General features: G+C 31.5%; 2 protein-coding genes across 4 annotated transcripts in view; one reads left to right on the top strand and one right to left on the bottom strand.

Annotated features, from left to right (window-relative positions):
* The window catches only part of LOC143069688 (uncharacterized), a 46901-nt gene extending 38734 nt beyond the window's left edge, over window positions 1–8167 (top strand). For all 3 annotated transcript variants that reach the window (XM_076244448.1, XM_076244449.1, XM_076244450.1), the window contains 2 exons: window positions 385–550; window positions 6694–8167. In XM_076244448.1, the coding sequence (XP_076100563.1) occupies window positions 385–550; window positions 6694–6812 (285 nt within the window). In that variant the 3' untranslated portion in view covers window positions 6813–8167. The remainder of the gene's footprint in view (window positions 1–384; window positions 551–6693) is intronic.
* Window positions 8168–9943: 1776 nt separating this feature from the next.
* Window positions 9944–20441, bottom strand: part of LOC143069686 (protein phosphatase 1 regulatory subunit 21-like) — a 49961-nt gene continuing 39463 nt past the window's right edge. The window contains exons 18-21 of the mRNA XM_076244447.1: window positions 15984–16130; window positions 14842–14940; window positions 14183–14317; window positions 9944–12993 (exon numbers count right to left, since the gene is read on the bottom strand). Coding sequence (XP_076100562.1) covers window positions 12970–12993; window positions 14183–14317; window positions 14842–14940; window positions 15984–16130 — 405 coding nt within the window. The 3' untranslated portion in view covers window positions 9944–12969. The remainder of the gene's footprint in view (window positions 12994–14182; window positions 14318–14841; window positions 14941–15983; window positions 16131–20441) is intronic.

Raw genomic sequence — 20441 nt, 5'->3', positions numbered from 1 at the left:
TGGAAGTGTTTTAAGTTAAGGAAATATGTTAAATGCATGCCAATTTGATAAAATTCATTATTTTGCAGTAGTCAATATGTACGCATGTGCAGAAAAAAATTTTAGAATAGGATTTAGAGCATGGGTTTATTCAAAAAGCGAAAGAAGCACGTCATATTAGAATTAAAATCAAAAGACCATTTGTTGGCCAAGATACAGTCTTTAACAATGTACAGGGTATATATACAATATGTCAATATTTGTTAAGTCTAAAAGTATATTCAGGAGAACAAAATTTAACTCTAATATTTTATTTGCAACTGCTCACCCAGACTTGAAAGATTTACTCCATAGCAGAAAACTTTTAAGATGAAGATCAAACTCTTTTATTGTACTTTGTTTTAGGTTGCCCCAGCCGAGTTAGAAGATCTACTCCTTAACCACCCAGCAGTACAAGATGTAGCAGTGATAGGTATGCCTGATGATGAAGCTGGAGAGGTACCAAGAGCATACATTGTTAAGAAACCAAACTCAGATGTATCAGCTGGAGAGATATCTCAATATGTAGAAGGTAAGATTCTCTTGTAGCATAATTTAACAATGTGGTAGATACAGAATTTAATAAGGGAGTTACCATTTGATTTTAATAAGGGGGGAGGGGCTTGGATGAAAATGAAAAATATTGTCCTACTTTTTTTTAGTTGTAATCTCTGTCCTGCATTTTTATTTTTCACTCTATTTGGTCAGGCCTTTTTTTATTAGTTTATCCTGACTTTTTTTTACATAAATTGTCACCCTGCCTTTTTTTTAATTACATACTAGCCCCTCTTTTAAATCAAATGGTATCTCCCTAAATTGGGTTCACTAAGCAATGTTTTTCCTACATGTAAAATAACAACCATAAAAAAAAAATAAACCAGGTGCTCCGCAGGGCGCAGCTTTAAACGACCGCAGAGGTCGAACCCTGAACAGTTGGGGCAAGTATGGACAAACATTCAAGCGTGATACAGCTCTGAATTTGGATTGTGATCAAATTTTTGACATACATGGTTTTTTTTTACACAAAACAAATGTCAAGATTTTACAAATCAATTAAAGATTTCTTCTTCAAACTTTTTAAATCTAAAATTAAATAGTTGACACAGCATAGGTTTCTGACACAGAATGAATGTGGTCTAATGAACTTAAAAGTTTTTTTTTGCCTTTGAGCAATTCACTATGCTGTTGAATATTAATCCTCTCAAAAAAATGTTTGAAGAAATTTTCGTTTTATTTATGAAATCTGAAATGAGAAAAATTTAAACAACCCCCCCTTTTTTTTAACATCCCCATTTCCCTTTTTCCAAAACTGATATCAATTCAAATTTCTAATGGAGTTTGCAACAATAACTACTCTTTTAAATACATCATAAAATATTAAAATGTAAAATAAAGTGCTTGTTATCACTGAATGGTAAAGATTGGTTGGAAGTAAAAGTGAATATACATTGTTTATTGTATAAAACAATAAAAAAAACTTCATCAGCGACATTTTATATTGGCAAATTTCCAATGAAGTTATTTACATAAAGTTATTGGCAAATAAAAATAGAAAATGACATCATAGTCATGTCTGGCAAATGTCCAACATACATTATCTAAAAACATTTTAGATAAGATAAGGAAAAAAAGCTTCACCAGCAACATTTTATATTGGCAAATTTCCAATGAAGTTATTTACATAAAGTTATTGGCAAATAAAAATAGAAAATGACATCATATTCATGTCTTGCAAATTTCCAACATATATTATCAACTACTATTCTATACAAAGAAAGATAACTCCAATTGAAAATTAATTGCTATTGCACAATATTGTGCAATTAGATATTTCTTGCTATTGCACAATACTTGATATGGAATCCTGATTTGGACCAACTTGAAAACTGGGCCCATAATCAAAAATCAAAGTACATATTTAGATAAAGCATATCAAATAAGCCCAAGAATTTAATTTTAATTAAAATCAAACTTAGTTTAATTTTGGACCCTTTGGACCTTAATGTAGACCAATTTGAAAACTGGACCAAAAACTAAGAATCTACATACACAGTTAGATTTGGCATATCAAAGAACCCATTTATTCAATTTTTGATGAAATCAAACAAAGTTTAATTTTGGACCCCCATTTGGACCAACTTGAAAACTAGGCCAATAATTAAAAATCTAAGTACATTTTTAAATTCAGCATATCAAAGAACCCCAAGGATTCAATTTTTGTTAAAATCAAACTAAGTTTAATTTTGGACCCTTTGGACCTTAATGTAGACCAATTTGAAAACGGGACCAAAAATTAAGAATCTACATACATAGTTAGATTCGGCATATCAAAGAACCCCAATTATTCAATTTTTGATGAAATCACACAAAGTTCAATTTTGGACCCTTTGGGCCCCTTATTCCTAAACTGTTAGGACCAAAACTCCCAAAATCAAACCCAACCTTCCTGTTATGGTCATAAACCTTGTGTTAAAATTTCATAGATTTCTATTTACTTATACTAAAGTTATGGTGCAAAAACCTAGAATAATGCTTATTTGGGCCCCTTTTTGGCCCCTAATTCATAAACTGTTGTGACCTCAACTCCAAAAATCAATCCCAACCTTCCTTTTGTGGTCATAAACCTTGTGTTAAAATTTCATTCATTTCTATTTACTTATACTAAAGTAATTGTGCGAAAACCAAGAATAATGCTTATTTGGACCCTTTTTTGGCCCTTAATTCCTAAACTGTTGGAACCAAAACTCCCAAAATCAATCCCAACCTTCCTTTTGTGGTCATAAACCTTGTGTCAAAATTTCATAGATTTCTATTCACTTTTACTAAAGTTAGAGTGCGAAAACTAAAAGTATTCGGACGACGACGACGCAGACGACGACGCCAACGTGATAGCAATATACGACCAAAAAATTAAAATTTTTGCGGTCGTAAAAAAAATTATTCAATGAGGTCAACAAATAATTCCTGTTTCCTTTACTGTTTTGTTTGAATTTCACTTTTTATTGAAATACAACAGTTTGGCCAACTTTACATGAATAACTGAGAAAATACTGAAATTATATCTTGGACACTTTTAAATTATCATTATTTTAATTTGCATGCATGCATAACTTACTGAGAAATCAACAGACATACAAAAGGGAGCTAATTAGTTTCTCTGACAATAAAAGTCCCATGATTATTTTTTTCTTTATTAAAGGGAAAATTCGCGATTTTTTACTTATGGTTTAAATATGTTCATTATGACATAATATATATATTCACAAAGTTTTATCGCTATAATTGCAGTAATAAAGGAGAAATTCAATAATCAATGAAAAAATATTAACAACTTCCTGTAGGTCGTGACGTTTTCTCCTGGTTTTTGCATGCCGGGATTTAAAATACAATCATTAAAAGTCTTGGTTTTTAACCATATTTTAACGTAATCGTAAGCGCGTCGATGACTTCTGCTTTATCTAATAACCAGCCGATAATAAGAAGATAAAACGCACAGACGTGCAATTGTACATTTTCATGAGATAAATTTTTCTATGTTAAACGTATATATTCAAATTAATTTTTTAGACAACACAAAATGTTATAAATTTATTTTTAATTAATGCATTTTCGGACTGATAAGGTGAACAAATTAAAGTACAATAATCTGTAAAGACAATATGTTGGTGTACTCTTATTGACCTTTTACTGTCTCTGCTATGACTAGGTTTATACGATGTGTGTATTCACGGTTCTGTGGCAAAACTCGTAGATGGCTTGTTGAGAGGTAAATTGTTATTTGCACTTCGGTATCATGTTAACTACGCCTCTAGGGCACACCTTGCCAGGTGTGACTTGTCTATTCGGATCAGTGGATTATAAAACAAGGGAGCATTTAATACACACATTTAAAATACACATTCAAGTTGGTGACAAATGAAAATAGATCGCCGTGGAATTATTTAATTATATTTGGTGCTATTATTTATTTGAATTCAAATAAATTTATTTACTAAGAAATAAACAATTTTCGGTTAAAGACGGGAAACTTAATTCATGTGTCAGAATGAAATGATATACACCTCTTGTCCTTGATTTATGTCTCATAAAAAAGGTGAACTTAGAAATTAGAAATAGCTTTACCAAAGCATTTTGATTGCCTTTATTAGGCAAAAAAATGTACGAGAATACTTACATTTAGACTTTTGAAACCCATGTATTAATTAATATCTGAAACTATTTGAAGATAACTCTACCGATGCGGAATATAATACGTACAAATAAAGAAAAATTACTGTTGTTTTTTAATCTTTGCACATTAATGATTAATAATTGTTATCAATAATATTGTTCATTTAATTACTTAATTAGTACCTAAAATATGTCTACCATTTGGCATTAAATCTCGGTGTGGTAGGAAACGATTATTACATATAGATTATATTATTTGGATGAGGATTTGAGCTAGTCTATAAAAACACATTAATTAGTTAATATACATTCGAGACCAAATACAGTTGTTGTAATAAAACTTATATTTTAGTCATGCATAACTGATATTGACGAAATTAGAATAGTTCGTCCCTACATCGTTGTTCTTGAAACAATCATTATTAGTATACATGTAAGTTTTCCTGACGTATAAGCGCCATTGAGGATGAGCTCCAGAGAAAGCAGACTAGTAGCGTTTCGTTAGTTTGTTTGTTGGTAAAGGAGAGGAAATGCAACCAGTTGTACAGATAACTTGAACGACAGAATAACCATACAAGCATATATAGTCAACACAACCAGAAAGAGTTCCAATCGTTGGACGGGGAATATGAAGGCTTCCAAGAATGAACAAGTGACATGTCTAACTCTGACATCGACCGCTTGTTCTTGATATTTGAAACTGCATGCATATATACCTATACGTTTATGATAGTGATGAGTTCTTGCGTCTGACAAATGCTAAATTCCTTCAATCATGGTTATATCTTGCCGTACGTTTATATTGGTTCGTTAAGGGGATTACTCAAAATCGTTATTTAAACATCCTGTTTGTGAGATGTAGATTCATTTCAATACCGAAATTTCGTCTATATATTAAGATTCACAAGATTAAGATACATGCATATCGGACCATGAGTTGTCAATCTGTATGAAAAGATTTCCAATACAACCATATTATTGAGAAGGAATGTTTACATGCTATACTCTCGTACTAGTATTACAGGGTTCTTGTGGCGTTCACCTTAGACACACATCTTTTTAACGATGTTTAAAAAAAAAGACAGAACCAATTTAATGTCATATTTCCCTATTTTTATAATATAACTTAAAGTCTTTTATCTGACAAGAATACCCCTATTTAGCGGACAAGCAATTTATTTTTATAATTAGTGTCCGTCCAGTGGCATATATAACAATTGTGATGACGAATTCCTTCCTTTGTTCGAGAACAATCTTATTGAAATATAAATCTGTGATTTTACTATGTGCACAACTTCGATGAACCAAAGCAAGTTATACATCGACCTGTATTTAAATCAAATTGGTTCTCTTCTTCTTCTTTTGGTATACAATTGTCTATCGACATTCGATGATTACATACTGTTGGCATACGTGGACTAGTCTATTTACAAAACTTTTAACCCAATTTATTCAAAATATTTTTTTTTTCTTATGTTCAATGTATACATGTATATATTTTAAATTGCGCTATAGTTCCGTAACTTTCTACCCAGTAGTATAAACGAATCGTCGACAAGTGCGTTCATTTTTTAAATCAATATTTCTGGTATGTTCCACTCTGTCCTTCACTATTGACAACGGGTATATATTACATTTTCCCAAATTCACCCTTGGAAAAAATATTTAAATAGATTTTAATTTCATCAAATCTTATTTTTTGGGGTATTATTTATATTTCTATGAATAATATTTTTTACACCAGAAATGTTATATATAAACAACCGTATGAGTTTAGTAATGACAAGTAAGACAGACTTGTATATTATACATCTGATAGTTCAAAATGGAAAGTTATAAGTTATCGGCCGTGTACACTGATCAATACCTGCAGAAGTGAAACGATGCATGAACTTGCAAGCCCGACAGGAAATCGCTTGAATACCTGGACGTGTCACCTCACACCCCTCACAATACCTTTGGAAGTAATACCTTTAGCCATGCTGGTGATCAGATGAGGGAAGATCAGAATTTATTTGAAAAAAGATTATTACTTTAAAGAATTATGAACAAATTAAATTTTCGAAAACAATTTTCACGGAACACTTATTTATGATTTCAACTTTGACTTTTTACCTAATTCCAATATTAACAGTTTAAAAACAACAGACCATGGTAATTAAAAAAAAAAAAAAATATTTTCCGTATCAAGTTAGTTAGTCGGATAAAACAACCGATCGAGTGACAAGATATCTACACACAATTACGACTACATCGGTTACTGTCGTTTTGTTCCTTTGTGGTTTATAGACATATCGTTCTTATTAATCGAGAAAGAAGACAAAATGGCCAACGCAGAGAATTGACTCTAAATTTAAAATCGATGGTGATCGCTTATCTAGCGGAATAAAACCTTAATATCTATGAATTTGAGTATTTTTATACAGAATGAACATAATATCAATTTTTGATTTTTTTGCGAAGTTTCCCTTTAAGTTCTATATATATTCTGTATCTTTCTTCTAGATAACGCTGCTTATTATAAGAAGCTACGAGGAGGAGTCCAGTTTATTGATCTTATTCCCAAAGCACCAAGTGGTAAAATCTTGAGGAGAATTTTGAAAGAGTCATTAACTCAGGATTAAAGAAGAACAGACATTGATCCCAAAATCAATATTACATTAATACATTTCAACTATGCAATTCATGTACATGATAGGATCATCAAAATGACCAAAATTTTGTAAAAAAAATTCTGTATCATTGATCATCAAAGACAACTTTAAAACAGGATAACCGTGAAACATATAGATAAAGTTTTGTGACAATGTGGATGCACTTTGTTTTTTATTTAGCTAAATATAACTTTGATGTTACATTTTTTGCATGCTATATAATGGATCCATTTAAGTTATCGTAAGACGAAAACTTTATCTTTTAAGTTTTGCATAGACTTGAATATTGCTAGATTTTAAGATTTTTTTTAGTAATAGTTGTACTGTGATTGTGATTAAGTTCAATGCAAAATTAGTTTTATTGATATTTTACAAAAATGATTTTAATTATATTTTATCAAAATGATTTTATTGATATTTTACCAAAATGATTTTAATGATATTTTACCAAAATGATTTTAATGATATTTTATTAAAAAAAAAGGTTTAGAAATTTGAAATGGCAGCAGAATATATTAATGATTATTATTTTTTATGCATAGATATTTTTACATTTCTGATCAAATCAGGGCTTTTATTTGACAATTAGTGTGTTTGTTATCATTTTTTCCTCATAGAGAGTAAGGCATTATTTTATGAAGTATAGTTTATATCTTATATTACTTTCACTTTTATTTTATTTTATCTGTACATTTCATTTTGACTTCCCTTTGATATAATCATTCCTTAGGTCAATTGACCTCCCATTGGTGTCATACACTCATGTGTACTAAGATCATCTGACCACTACTTTAGGTCATGTGTACTAGGTCATTTTACCTCCCATTAGTGCCATTTGTACTAAGATCATCTGACCACTACTTGGGGTCATATGTACTAAGGTCAATTGACCTCCAATTGAATTTCATATGTACTAAGAGATAAATTGACCCCAAATTGATGTTAGCTCATTATCTACCAACATTTGATGATTATTTGTTTCTCAACATTTTTAAATCCGAGAACAAAGCTAAAATGGTTGTAGTGTTTTTAAAAAAATTTGGGTTGTGACCCATTTATTGCATAAAAACATTAAAATTACCATCTAAATAACTATTTCTTAGAAAAATGGATTCTACTGTACCCTAATACAAATGGTTGCTACCATGTGATACATTTATTACATTTTGTTTAGTTTTTACTGTAATGTATAATACTGTATAATAGCATATAAGATATGTTGAATGTTTTACCTTCTTTTTAATGAACACTATTAATTTTATATAAACTGTAAATACAATGCATTATTAACGTTGTCTAACATGACATTAAATATTTTTAATTTATTTGCTTTAATTTCTGACATGTTTGCTAATTTGCATATCAAAATCTTAGGAAAGCAGGTATGATAGATGATGACTCCCTGTAAAAAAAGTTCCTGGGGATATAGGAGTCGCTCAGTCTGTCTCAGGGTATTTGCTAGTTGTGTCCAGAACCTTTGAATGCCTTGAAGGATATAAAGGGTACTTGTATGTCATTGATATATATCACAAACAGATGTGTTACAAACAACTGGTTTGAATGTTTGTCTTCAAAGTCAAGATCACAAAACTTCAACTTTACAAATAAGAAGATGTAAACAAGTTCTTTTTCATATGTAAAAGTTAAAGCAATTTGGAAAACAAGACAGCCATCCATATTTCAAAGGACAAAGATTTTATCAATTATAGTTTACCTTTACAGTCTTCAAGAATGAACATACCATACAGTTTTAAGTCAGTACCACTATGAAAAAATGTAAAACAGTTTAAAAAAGAAGGCCAACATCTTCATTTATACTACCACAATGAACAAAATACAATGTATGGCAGACAACAACCAGTGACAGTCACTGGATTACATGTTCCTGGCTTGGAACAACCCCATTTTAAAAATAGACAAAGTCTAATCCAGTTTAAACCTTATTAATGACTTGGATACTAATGGCAACCAATGACAGCCACTAGATTACATGTTCCTGGCTTGGAACAACCCAATTTTAAAGTAGGCAAGGTCTGATTAAGTCTAGACCAAGATTACAAGGATACTAATGGCAACCAATGACAGCCACTAGATTACATGTTCCTGGCTTGTAACAACCCAATTTTAAAGTAGACAAGGTCTGATTAAGTCTAGACCAAGATTACAAGGATACTAATGGCAACCAATGACAGCCGCTAGATTATATGTTCCTGGCTTGTAACAACCCAATTTTAAAGTAGACAAGGTCTGATCTGATTAAGTCTAGACCAAGATTACAAGGATACTAATGGCAACCAATGACAGCCACTAGATTACATGTTCCTGGCTTGTAACAACCCAATTTTAAAGTAGACAAGGTCTGATCTGATTAAGTCTAGACCAAGATTACAAGGATACTAATGGCAACCAATGACAGCCACTAGATTACATGTTCCTGGCTTGTAACAACCCAATTTTAAAGTAGACAAGGTCTGATCTGATTAAGTCTAGACCAAGATTACAAGGATACTAATGGCAACCAATGACAGCCACTAGATTACATGTTCCTGGCTTGTAACAACCCAATTTTAAAGTAGACAAGGTCTGATCTGATTAAGTCTAGACCAAGATTACAAGGATACTAAGGATACAAGGTATTATTGTTGCTCAACACCAGAGGGTGCATCACAAAGATTGAAACATCTTTCTGCATAAGCTCTATGTTGAACTTGAAGGTCATACTTTGACCTATGATTGTATTTACAGTACTGGTTGTTTCTGTACCTCTTTGAGTTTGACTTTAGTCAATTAGAAATAAAAAGAGATTTCCGTCACAGGCCCAAATGTGGTGGGAATAAACCAACACCATTAACAGGTGTCATCATAAGTAATGTTCAATTAATGCCAATCAGTAGGCCATACATATGATGTAGATAATCATTTTCTGGACCCCATTTTGGTGGATACTTGTCCAACTGGTAATTAGACCAATATTTAATTATTAGCAAAAATCAAAGATGTGATGACCAGTTTTAACAGCATAATACTAGGTATCTCACCCCAGTCATTGCTCCGGTTTTCAGTGAGGTCTGATGCAAATGTACAGTTTTTTTTTAAACTAGTTTAATAAATTTTTTAAAATTTATTTCAAATATGACATAAACAAATAAAATCAATAACATATCACAACATACAATTTAATTGCACTATTCTTGCACAATATTTCTAACTCTATCTTTTACATGTATATCTAGTACATTTGTAGTAGGGAGCTGAAGTACAAATATATATACATGTACAAACATTACTTCAAATAAGGAGAAATATCTTTCCAAAAGCCTGTATTTTTATAATTTGGAATCATTATTATTAGTGGGATGCCTACCACTTATTACATAGTAACATATACTATAATACACAGATATATAACAAATCATTTCTTTAAATACTTAAAAACGTATTTTGATTATTCTGAGGTATTAAGTGCCTTTTGGTTACAAAGCAAACAAATTCCCTTACAAAATCTCATCTTGCACCAAAAAAATCAAAAGTAATAAATTAATTCAGTTTACCTTAAACCTAAAACATCCTACCAATTAGCACAAAACATAGTAAAAAGCACAATATCATGCCAAAATAATGTCTATTACATTTAAAGAGATGCTAGCTTACGGTATTTAATTTTTCAAAAGGTATCTTTATTCAAAAGAACCAAATACAATGTTTTCAAGGAAAAGTTTCAAAGAGTGCCTGGTAGCTAATATAAAACAAAAAAACAAAAACAAATTTATGAATGACAATAATTGTTTAATTTTATTCACTTTTCTCTTATCATCATAATGCACAAATTAAAATGCATGTTCATTGTATATATCTATTATTAAAAGCTTAATGCCTATTACTTGATATGTTATCATAAATCTCTTTTATTGGCACCCGTTTTAATGAAGAACAATAAATATATGTGTTTTAATCTGGGAATTGTCTCCCTTTCTTTTTTATAAATATAGTCAATATATCTAAGCAATACAGCTTTGCATGATGGTCTGCATTATGTTAAAAACCTTATACCTACATACAGAATGGAACCTAATCTTAAAGGGATAGTTATATCAATGATGATGAAAAGCAAATATTGATGATGAAAATAAATTATAGCTTTTTGTCACAGAAAATTAAATAAATTTGTAAGGGTTCAGCGGAACCCAGTGTCTCGCCTACTTTTGGAAATTTATTTTTACAAAAATTTTTTCTTGATACTATCTTATGATCATAAACAAGCGTCTGTCCAAGTTTGGTACAAATCAAAGATAGTTTATGAAAGCTATTAAATTTTAAAAACTTTAACCACAGAGTGAATATAATGTTTCCTCGCAGAAAAACTAAGTCCATTTATAAGTAAAATACGGAAAAAATGGAATTTTATTTTTACAAAATTTACTTCTGGATACTTTTTTATGATCATAAACAAGCTTCTGTCCAAGTTTGGTAGAAATCCAGTATAGTTTAAGAAAGTTATTAAAATTTCAAAAACTTTAACCACAGAGTGAATATTTGTGGACGCTGCTGCTGACGACGACGACAATGGAATGTAGGATCGCTTAGTCTCGCTTTATCGACTAAAGTCGAAGGCTCGACAAAAAATGTAGGTCTACCATTATATTTCTGGTGATCTAGACCAAAAATCATGCAGATAAATGATTAGCTTAGGTTCTGCAAAAGACATTTCATTTGATCAACATTAAATGAATCAAATTGAATTTAAACTTTCTTGAGGGCCACAGGAATGCAGAAGAGATTGTGCATTTGACAAGAAATTCTGAGTGAAGCCACAAATTAAGAAAAAGACCTACAAAGCAACCAAAAATTCATATGATTATTCTTCCAATCACCAGCATTCATAATGCTATCAGGCTTAAAATAAAATATTGTTTGTTTCCCCAATCCCGACCGACCCTGCAAAAAGGGTGCTACTCATAAAATTTTATTGTCAAAACTAAGTCGAAAACTATTTTATTCATTTCAAATTTTCAGGCTTGCAGCATCGTCCAATACTATGATACTATTCAGGCTTTTTGGAAAAAATAAATTATTTCCCTACCTACCTACCCACACCTTGCTCGGCAGGGTCGGGATTGGGGAAACAAACAATATATTAATTAAGGCCTCATACTAGGGCTTTTATTACAAATAAACGAATTTAATTTTAAAATCATAAAATGTGTATAGAGACTGAATGTCCTTATATAATATCAAATATTTTTGTGCAGTTAGGCAAGATATATATAAAGTTTTGTGGAGATTATGTATATATAATTTATATGATATTTACAGTAAATTTTTGTTACAATTCTCTCAGGAGCACACTCCTCAATACAATGTATGTAAATACGGAAAAATTATAACTTAAAATATGTTGATGTAGGTAAGTATACTTGTCAGCAGAAGTTCATCCATTACTTCTATAGAGCAAATACTGTAAATTGAATATTTCTGGCAAAAAATATAATGAGCCAGTTGTTGCAAAAAATGAAATATTGCATTTTAGAATTTGATAGTATTATGTGTATTGCTTTCCATTACTTCTATAGTGCAAACATTGTAAATCAAATATTTCTGGCAAATACTGTAACAAGACAGTATTATGTGTTCAACAATCCTCAGTATTTTTGTGGAAGTTAAACTACAATTTCAAGTGTTTAACAAAATTTAAATTTCCTACAGGCTTGTGAGGAGAATTTGTCAATGTCACGAAAACTATTATTAAGAAAGCTGCAAATTTTCCTCAATCTAGGATAATTCGTAACACAGAATAATACATGAAATCAATTTGAGTGAAAAGTTCCACAGTTACAATATAACAAAGTTGTAGTGTCACTGCATCAAAGTTTCCAATATAGAGCTGTTCAATAGTTACAAATTAATTGTTTATCAACAGTTTTATTAATTTTACATAAAAGATTGCTTCTTTTATGCCATAAATTGCTCAGCATTACAATTTTAAACATCTGCAATTGCTGTACTTTGGTAAACAGTGAGCAGTCCATCACACTTGTCACAACAATTGAGGCAGAACAATGGAGTTTCTGTTTTTTATCACCAGTATCAAACCAAAATTCAACTCTAAACACTAATGTCTTTGTTACTGTTATCTTCTGAACTTTTTACCACTCTGAAATACAAAAGAAAACCAAGTTGAACTATAAGCAATAGCTCACTTAAGGTACCCCTTATAAATTGGCAGAAGTTTGACGAGTGAAAAATGCATCACACAGTATAGCATGCTCATGTTAAGCTTGGTTTCTAAATATCATTAATATCTGTAGAATTTCAGAAAATAGTGAATATAAAAAAGAAGATGTGGTATGATTGCTAATGAGACAACTCTCCACAAGAGACCAAATGACACAGAAATTAACAACTATAGGTCACCATACGGATTTCAACAATGAGCAAAGCCCATACCGCATGGTGAGCTATTAAAGCATGCTCACATTTAGATTTGTTTTAAATATCAAGAAGCCTTGATTTGTAGATTCTCAGAAAAATGTTACGTAAATTTCATACATGGCAATTCTGTGTAAGAATATATAAAAGTGTTGAACAGGAAGTATATCAGTGATGAATCTTAAAATGCATCACAAGATAACTCAAGTTCACATGAAGCTTCTTACCAAATTTCAGTAAGCTCAACATGTAATTCTTGAGAAACATGTGACCATAATTTATGTAACAAGAAGTACTAGCAGAAATAAAGTCATATGTAATCAAGTAAACCTCCATCCTTTGGAGCAGGGGTATAATGAAGTGAATTTGGTGGAATATTTGTTACCAGTGTTGTCTTGAATTCCATCTCATAAAGCCTATCAAATATTCATTCAGACAGCATACAATTATTTCAATAAAGACTAGGTTACATATGAACTATTAAACAGAGCTGACAAGAGGAGTAACTCAAGGTCTCAAGAATAGACTTGTAATTGAAATCACCTGGACTGCATATTTGTGGGGGGATAGGACCTTTATCGGGACTCGGGGATCAGGTGTTTTTAAGCTCTGAATTTTGGGATTGACCCTTTCAGGATCCGGGAATTCTTTTTTCAAATTTTGGATGTAGGAATTTAAATTTATTTAATTTCGGGACCCCAGGATTTTGGGATCAGGACCCCTCCTACCCCCCTCATATGTAAATGAGGATATGTGGTATCATTGTTAATGAGACAACTAGTTACCAGAGACTGCTGGGGTAAGATGTAAACAGCCTTCAACAATGAGCATAGTAACTTTAGAAAATAAATGTGAATAAAATGACGTAGCTACCCATTATGAAGAAGAAAATATATATATATATATATACATACCTTGGAAGACGCTTGAGCTCTTAGTTCATCAATTTCATCTTTTTGTTGTGTTAATTTTTCGTTCAGGCCTGCTAAATGTTCACTCATCATACTTAACTGTCCTTCATAACTCTTAGTAGTTGTCTGGTATTCATCCTGTAGAATAATAATAACTTTACATTAATATGAGGACATTTACATCCATAGTCAGGTGGTGATTGTAGGGGTACAGTAAAACTCTGACAATTAAAAACAAATAAAAGATATACAAGAATGTGTCCACAGTACACTGATGCCCTATCCAGAATATCATTTTCTATGATCAGTGGACCATGAAAATGGCATAAATTCTTTAATTTGGCATTATAATTAGAAAGATTATATCATAGGGAACATGTGTACTAAGTTTCATGTTGATTAGACTTCAACTTCATCAAAAACTACCTTGACCAAAAACTTTAACCTGAAGCGGGACAGACTGATAAATGAACAGACAGAAGAACAAAGGAACGGACGTACGCACAGACCCAAAAACATAATGCCCCTCCACTATCGTAGGTGGGGCATAAAAACCAAACAATGGATGATGGACACACACTAATGGGTTTAGCTTGCATGGCCTTTGACAAGGTGAGCTAAAAACATAAAACTGTTGAGATTCTATCTTTTAGATAACTTACTTTGAGTTGAGCCAGACTTTGTGCTGTATCTTTAAGTTCATCCTCAGCTCTATACTTGGTTTTATCTGATATCTGTAACTGTTTGTGTAAGGCTCTTACCTGCCAAAAAAGAAACTTAAATCATCAAATCAAACATCAGCTAGTAAAATATTTAGTCAACCTAAAAAAACGCAGATGCATGTGATGACATAGTGGCTGAATTTCCCATCATTTAGGTTTTTTTTGCATAAAATTGTTAATTTTTTTTACGCTCACTATAGTTGTCCCTTCCTATACAACATTAAGGAATGCCTACAAGTTCCTTTAAATTCAATTTCATTGCTTTACCAAATATAAAAAAGAAGATGTGGTATGATTGCCAATGAGACAACTATCCACAAAAGACCAAAATGACACAGACATTAACAACTATAGGTCACCGTAAGGCCTTCAACAATGAGCAAAGCCCATACTGCATAGTCAGCTATAATAGGCCCCGATAAGACTATGTAAAACAATTCAAACGAGAAAACTCTGCAGAGGCCTATAGAAAATTTGTTATTCATTGAACCTTTTCATTTTGTGGTTCACCAGTACCTACGAAATTAACAAAAATTAGTATTCAACTAAAAACAATGAAACCACAGTAATGTTTTTATAACATTTTTCGTAATTCATATTTTTATCGTAACAACCCTAGATTTCATCTTAATAAATTCTATGGTATTGAAGATTTACAAGACATTGCTTCACAGTCTTTTGTAAATCTTAATCTAATTAAGGTGGTACCTAACACTACAGGGAGATAACTCTGTAAAGTCAGCTAAACGTTTTAATTACGTTGTGTTGTAAAAGGAATATTAAGTTTCTCAATGATCAAAATTGGTGTTATATACAGTGTATTTTTTCTGGCAAAACGTTTGGTTAAAATTTTTTAAAATTTTTATATTTTTGTTAAAGTGTAAAAGTAAATACTTTGACAAAATTTTTATGAAAATTAAACGAGCCAAATTAATTTTAGTAAAGGTGTTAGGTACCACCTTAACAGATTTATTTTACAAATTAGTAAAACAGCTCTTATAAGCCATGTCATTTTGGTCTCTTGTGGACAGTTGTCTCATTGGCAATCATACCACATCTTCTTTTTTATACTTATAACTTACCTCAGAGTGAAAGCTAACAGATTTGCTATCTGCTTCCTGTAGCTGCAATGTCAGTTCATTTATACGATGTGTAAAATGGTTTTTAATCAGACTTTCTCTGGTGTCAGCGTCTGTTCCTGGTGAGGATTTAGCTTCTAGTTTACCAATCTGTTAAAAAATATAATAATATTTTGAATAGATTTGAAATACCATGAATTCATTTATAAAAATGGGAATCACTTTAGTGAATTTAAACAAAAAACAGACAATTATTTCAACTTAGAATTATTTTTGATGATGGAATATCAAGGACAAGAAATTATGCAAATTCCATAATATAAAAATAATTCAAAGTTAAAATAATAGCTTTAAATTTTTTTTAGAGGTTCATGTACTTTTGATAAATTCTACAAACAAGATTTAGACAAGTCTGTAAAGTTTTAAAAGATGATAAATTCATTTAAAGTGTTATAAAAAACAAGAATGTGTCCATAGTACATGGATGCCCCACTCGCACTATCATTTTCCATGTTCATTGGACCGTGAAATTTGGGTCAAAATCTTAATTTGGTTTAAAATTAGAAAGATCATATCATAGGGACTATGTGTACTAAGTTTCAAGTTGATTGGACTTCAACCTCATCAAAAACTACCTCGACCAAAAACTTTAACCAAAACTTTAACCTGAAGCAGGACAGACAGACGAACGGAGGAACGAATAAATGGGGCATAAAAAGTATTTATTAACTGTAAGCTAGCAGCCAAAACTTTCAATAAGTGATCTAGTACTGAAGGTAGCTTCATTCAACACATATATTTTTGTTGACATCCAAACTGATGCTGGTTATTTTATTGTTGCATTTATTTTTAAAACTAGAGGACTCTAGTTGTACCAAATAATGTGGTGCATTCATACAAAGACGGCAAAAGCAGTTCATTTGATATTAATGCACCACGAAACTCTATCTAATTAATTAAAAGTTGAGAGGATTTTTTGTATGAAATTTCCAAGACGGTTAACGAAGTATAGAATAAATCTAAATTTCCAAACTAATGATCAAAGCATGGCAATACAAATATATATTTCATTTTTGTTTTATCAATCTTGATATAATTTCTGTCGTAAAAAAATGCACATAGATAAATCTTGATTACATCTAACCTGTTTTAGAAAATAAAAATAGCAAACATCTAAGGGGAAGCAAATCTTGTAAAACTAAATTACTTTTGGTCATGCTTCAGTTGTTTCCTTTACATATAATCAATCAAATTTTTCCAAGAAAAGCATGGGGAGTTGGTTCCTCATGCTAGTCATTTTGTTGTTGCATTAATTTTTAAAAACACTAGAGGACTCTAGTTATTCCAAATAATGTGGTGCATTAATACATGCACAAAGACTGCAGTAGCAATACTATGTTTTCCGTTATTATTGCACCACCATACATTCATATAAATTTCATTGTAACAGTGGATTTTTTATATGAAATTTTTAAGATGATTAACCAAGTATGGAATAAATCTAAACTTTCAAACTAATGACCAAAGCATATCAATTCAATTATTATTATTATATTCTTCTATTTATCTTGAGATGATTTATGTCCAAAACAAATAAAATTGAGAATGGAAATAGGGAATGTGTCAAAGAGACAACAACCCGACCAAATAAAAAACAACAGCAGAGGTTCACCAACAGGTCTTCAATGTAGCGAGAAATTCCCGCACCCGGAGGCGTCCTTCAGCTGGCCCCTAAACAAATATATACTAGTCCAGTGATAATGAACGCCATACTAATTTCCAAATTGTACACAAGAAACTAAAATTAAAATAATACAAGACTAACAAAGGCCAGAGGCTCCTGACTTGGGACAGGCGCAAAAATGCGGCGGGGTTAAACATGTTTGTGAGATCTCAACCCTCCCCCTATACCTCTAACCAATGTAGTAAAGTAAACGCATAACAATACGCACATTAAAATTCAGTTCAAGAGAAATCTGAGTCTGATGTCAGAAGATGTAACCAAAGAAAATAAACAAAATGACAATAATACATAAATAACAACAGACTACTAGCAGTTAACTGACATGCCAGCTCCAGACTTCAATTAAACTGACTGAAAGATTATGATTTCATCATATGAACATCAGGCACAATCCTTCCCGTTGCATATTAATAAATATTGATTAAATCTAATCTGTTTTTCAAAATGAAAATTCCTCCCATCTAAGGGGAAACAAGTCTAGTAAAACTAAAACTAGATATCATTGAGATGGGAGACATCTCTGTGGGCCCCGCTGTGAATAATGTGCATTAAAAAATTGTATCTTTACCATAGGACATGGGTCTGTCAACTGAAATCAAAGTTTTTGACCTTGACCTTTGAAGTTGTAAATAAATTATGACACACCCTTTGGTGTTGGTTTATAAACATGTCAAGTATAAACTTTGAAATGATAAAGGTTCTCAAGATATAGAGCGGACACGATCTTTACCATAGGACATGGGGTTGTCAACTGAAACCAAAGTTTTTGACCTTGACCTTTGACCTAGGAAGTTGCACATAAATTATGACACACCCTTTGGTGTTGGTTTATATACATGTCAAGTATAAACTTTGAAATGATAACGGTTCTCAAGATATAGAGTGGACACAATCTTTACCATAGGACATGGGGTTGTCAACTGAAACCAAAGTTTTTGACCTTGAACTTTGCCCTAGGCAGTCGTTCATAAATTATGACACAACCTCTGGTGTTGGTTCATATACATGTCAAGTATAAACTTTGAAATCATAACGGTTCTCAAGATATAGAGCAGACACGATCTTCACCACAGGACACAGGGTTGTCAACTGAAACCAAAGTTTTTTTACCTTGACCTTTGATCTAGGAAGTTGTACATACATCATGACACGCCCTCTGGTGGTGGTTAATAAACATGTAAAGTATAAAGTATGAAATCATAATGGTTCTCTAGATATGGAGTGGACACAAAGTGTTACGGACGGACGGATGGACGGACGGATGGACGGACGGACAGACTGATCACTATAGGGGACCGCCTTTGGCGGGACCCTAATAACTATAAAGTGTGTTTATCTTCATTATTATTCTGAAGTGTTTAAAAGGTCATGTGACTAAGGGTGCATTTCTTTCTAACCTAAATTTTGAAAACGTTGTGTGGCGTTTATAATTAAAATTGTTACTAACATGCAGTGTTTCTGGATTTTTTGCTTATACTTTTAAAGCATGGGTCCCTTTTCAAAGTCTCTACTATTGCCTTGAATTAGCAAGTTACTCTTTTATATTTTTGTTATGATTATATGCTGTACGTTATAGGCACTACTAAGGGTGAAGATTTCACTGCATCGTTTGTCTTTTTGCAGATTGTTCCAATGTTTTCTCATTGATTTTAGTAAAATTCAAGGTTGAAGTTAGAAACAAATGTAGTGTTTGTACTTAAACAAACAAGATAAACTGTAGACGCATATTTAGCGAGTGCATAGTTTTTCAAAGTTTATGTAAACTTTATAAACATTTGTCAGAAACAAATGATCAAAATATGTGTGCGCTTAGCTGTATGCATCGTTTGTGTTAGAAAGAAATGCACTCTAAATGTCTTGAAATGCTAATAATATAGACTTGTTATAATGTATCCCAACAACTCTGTTCTTGTGTGTCGTATTAGAATATTCAATATTTCCACAAATAAGCGTTTCTTATGTTAAAAATTAATTCATTAGGGGTTCCATGGATCCAGGGCTTTGAGTCTTTTCGGTGATTGCTGTTGTCAGTGTAAAAGAATCATGTTGACTGAAAAATTGAGTTATTCATCAGCAAAATACAGAATTTAAACTTTCTCTGCAGAGATCAGATGCTATTTTTTGTCTTGAAGATCAGCTTCTGTCCAAGTTTCATAACAATCCATAAAGGTTAACAAGCTTATCATGTAAATCTATTTAATCCCAAACTGTCTGTAAATGTTTCAACTGTTTTAAAAAAAGTAAGTCCATCATTCAGAAAAAAAACTGAAAATGATGAAAATATACTTTTAAAAGTTTGCTTCAGATAAAAAATCTTGACAGTGTCATAAAATTCCATAAAAGTTTAACCAGGTAATTGATGTGAAACAAACTTAAACTCAAGACAGTATCTCCTAAAACTGTTAAAAAATTAAGTCCATTTTTCAACATACCAAATACTAATAATTTGGTAATATGCAAAAAAATATTTTGTTCTGGCTGGATACTGTCTTTTGTCATTAACAACCATTTGTCCAAATTCTATAAAATTCCATGATGGATTGACAAAGTAATGGATGTCTAAAATTAACTTTAACCAGACTGAATTTTACATGTTGATGCCATTGATGATACCAACGACCAAATATAGGATTGCTTTGTCTTACTTTTGCGACGTTAATGTTGCAGGTTTGACAAAAAGAACATTTGTTAACTAGCTAGCCAACCATTTCTAGTGA

The sequence above is a fragment of the Mytilus galloprovincialis genome, chromosome 3, assembly GCF_965363235.1.
Source record: "Mytilus galloprovincialis chromosome 3, xbMytGall1.hap1.1, whole genome shotgun sequence".
NCBI classification, from domain to species: Eukaryota; Metazoa; Mollusca; class Bivalvia; order Mytilida; family Mytilidae; genus Mytilus; species Mytilus galloprovincialis.
This window is presented reverse-complemented; position numbering and strand designations above follow the sequence as displayed.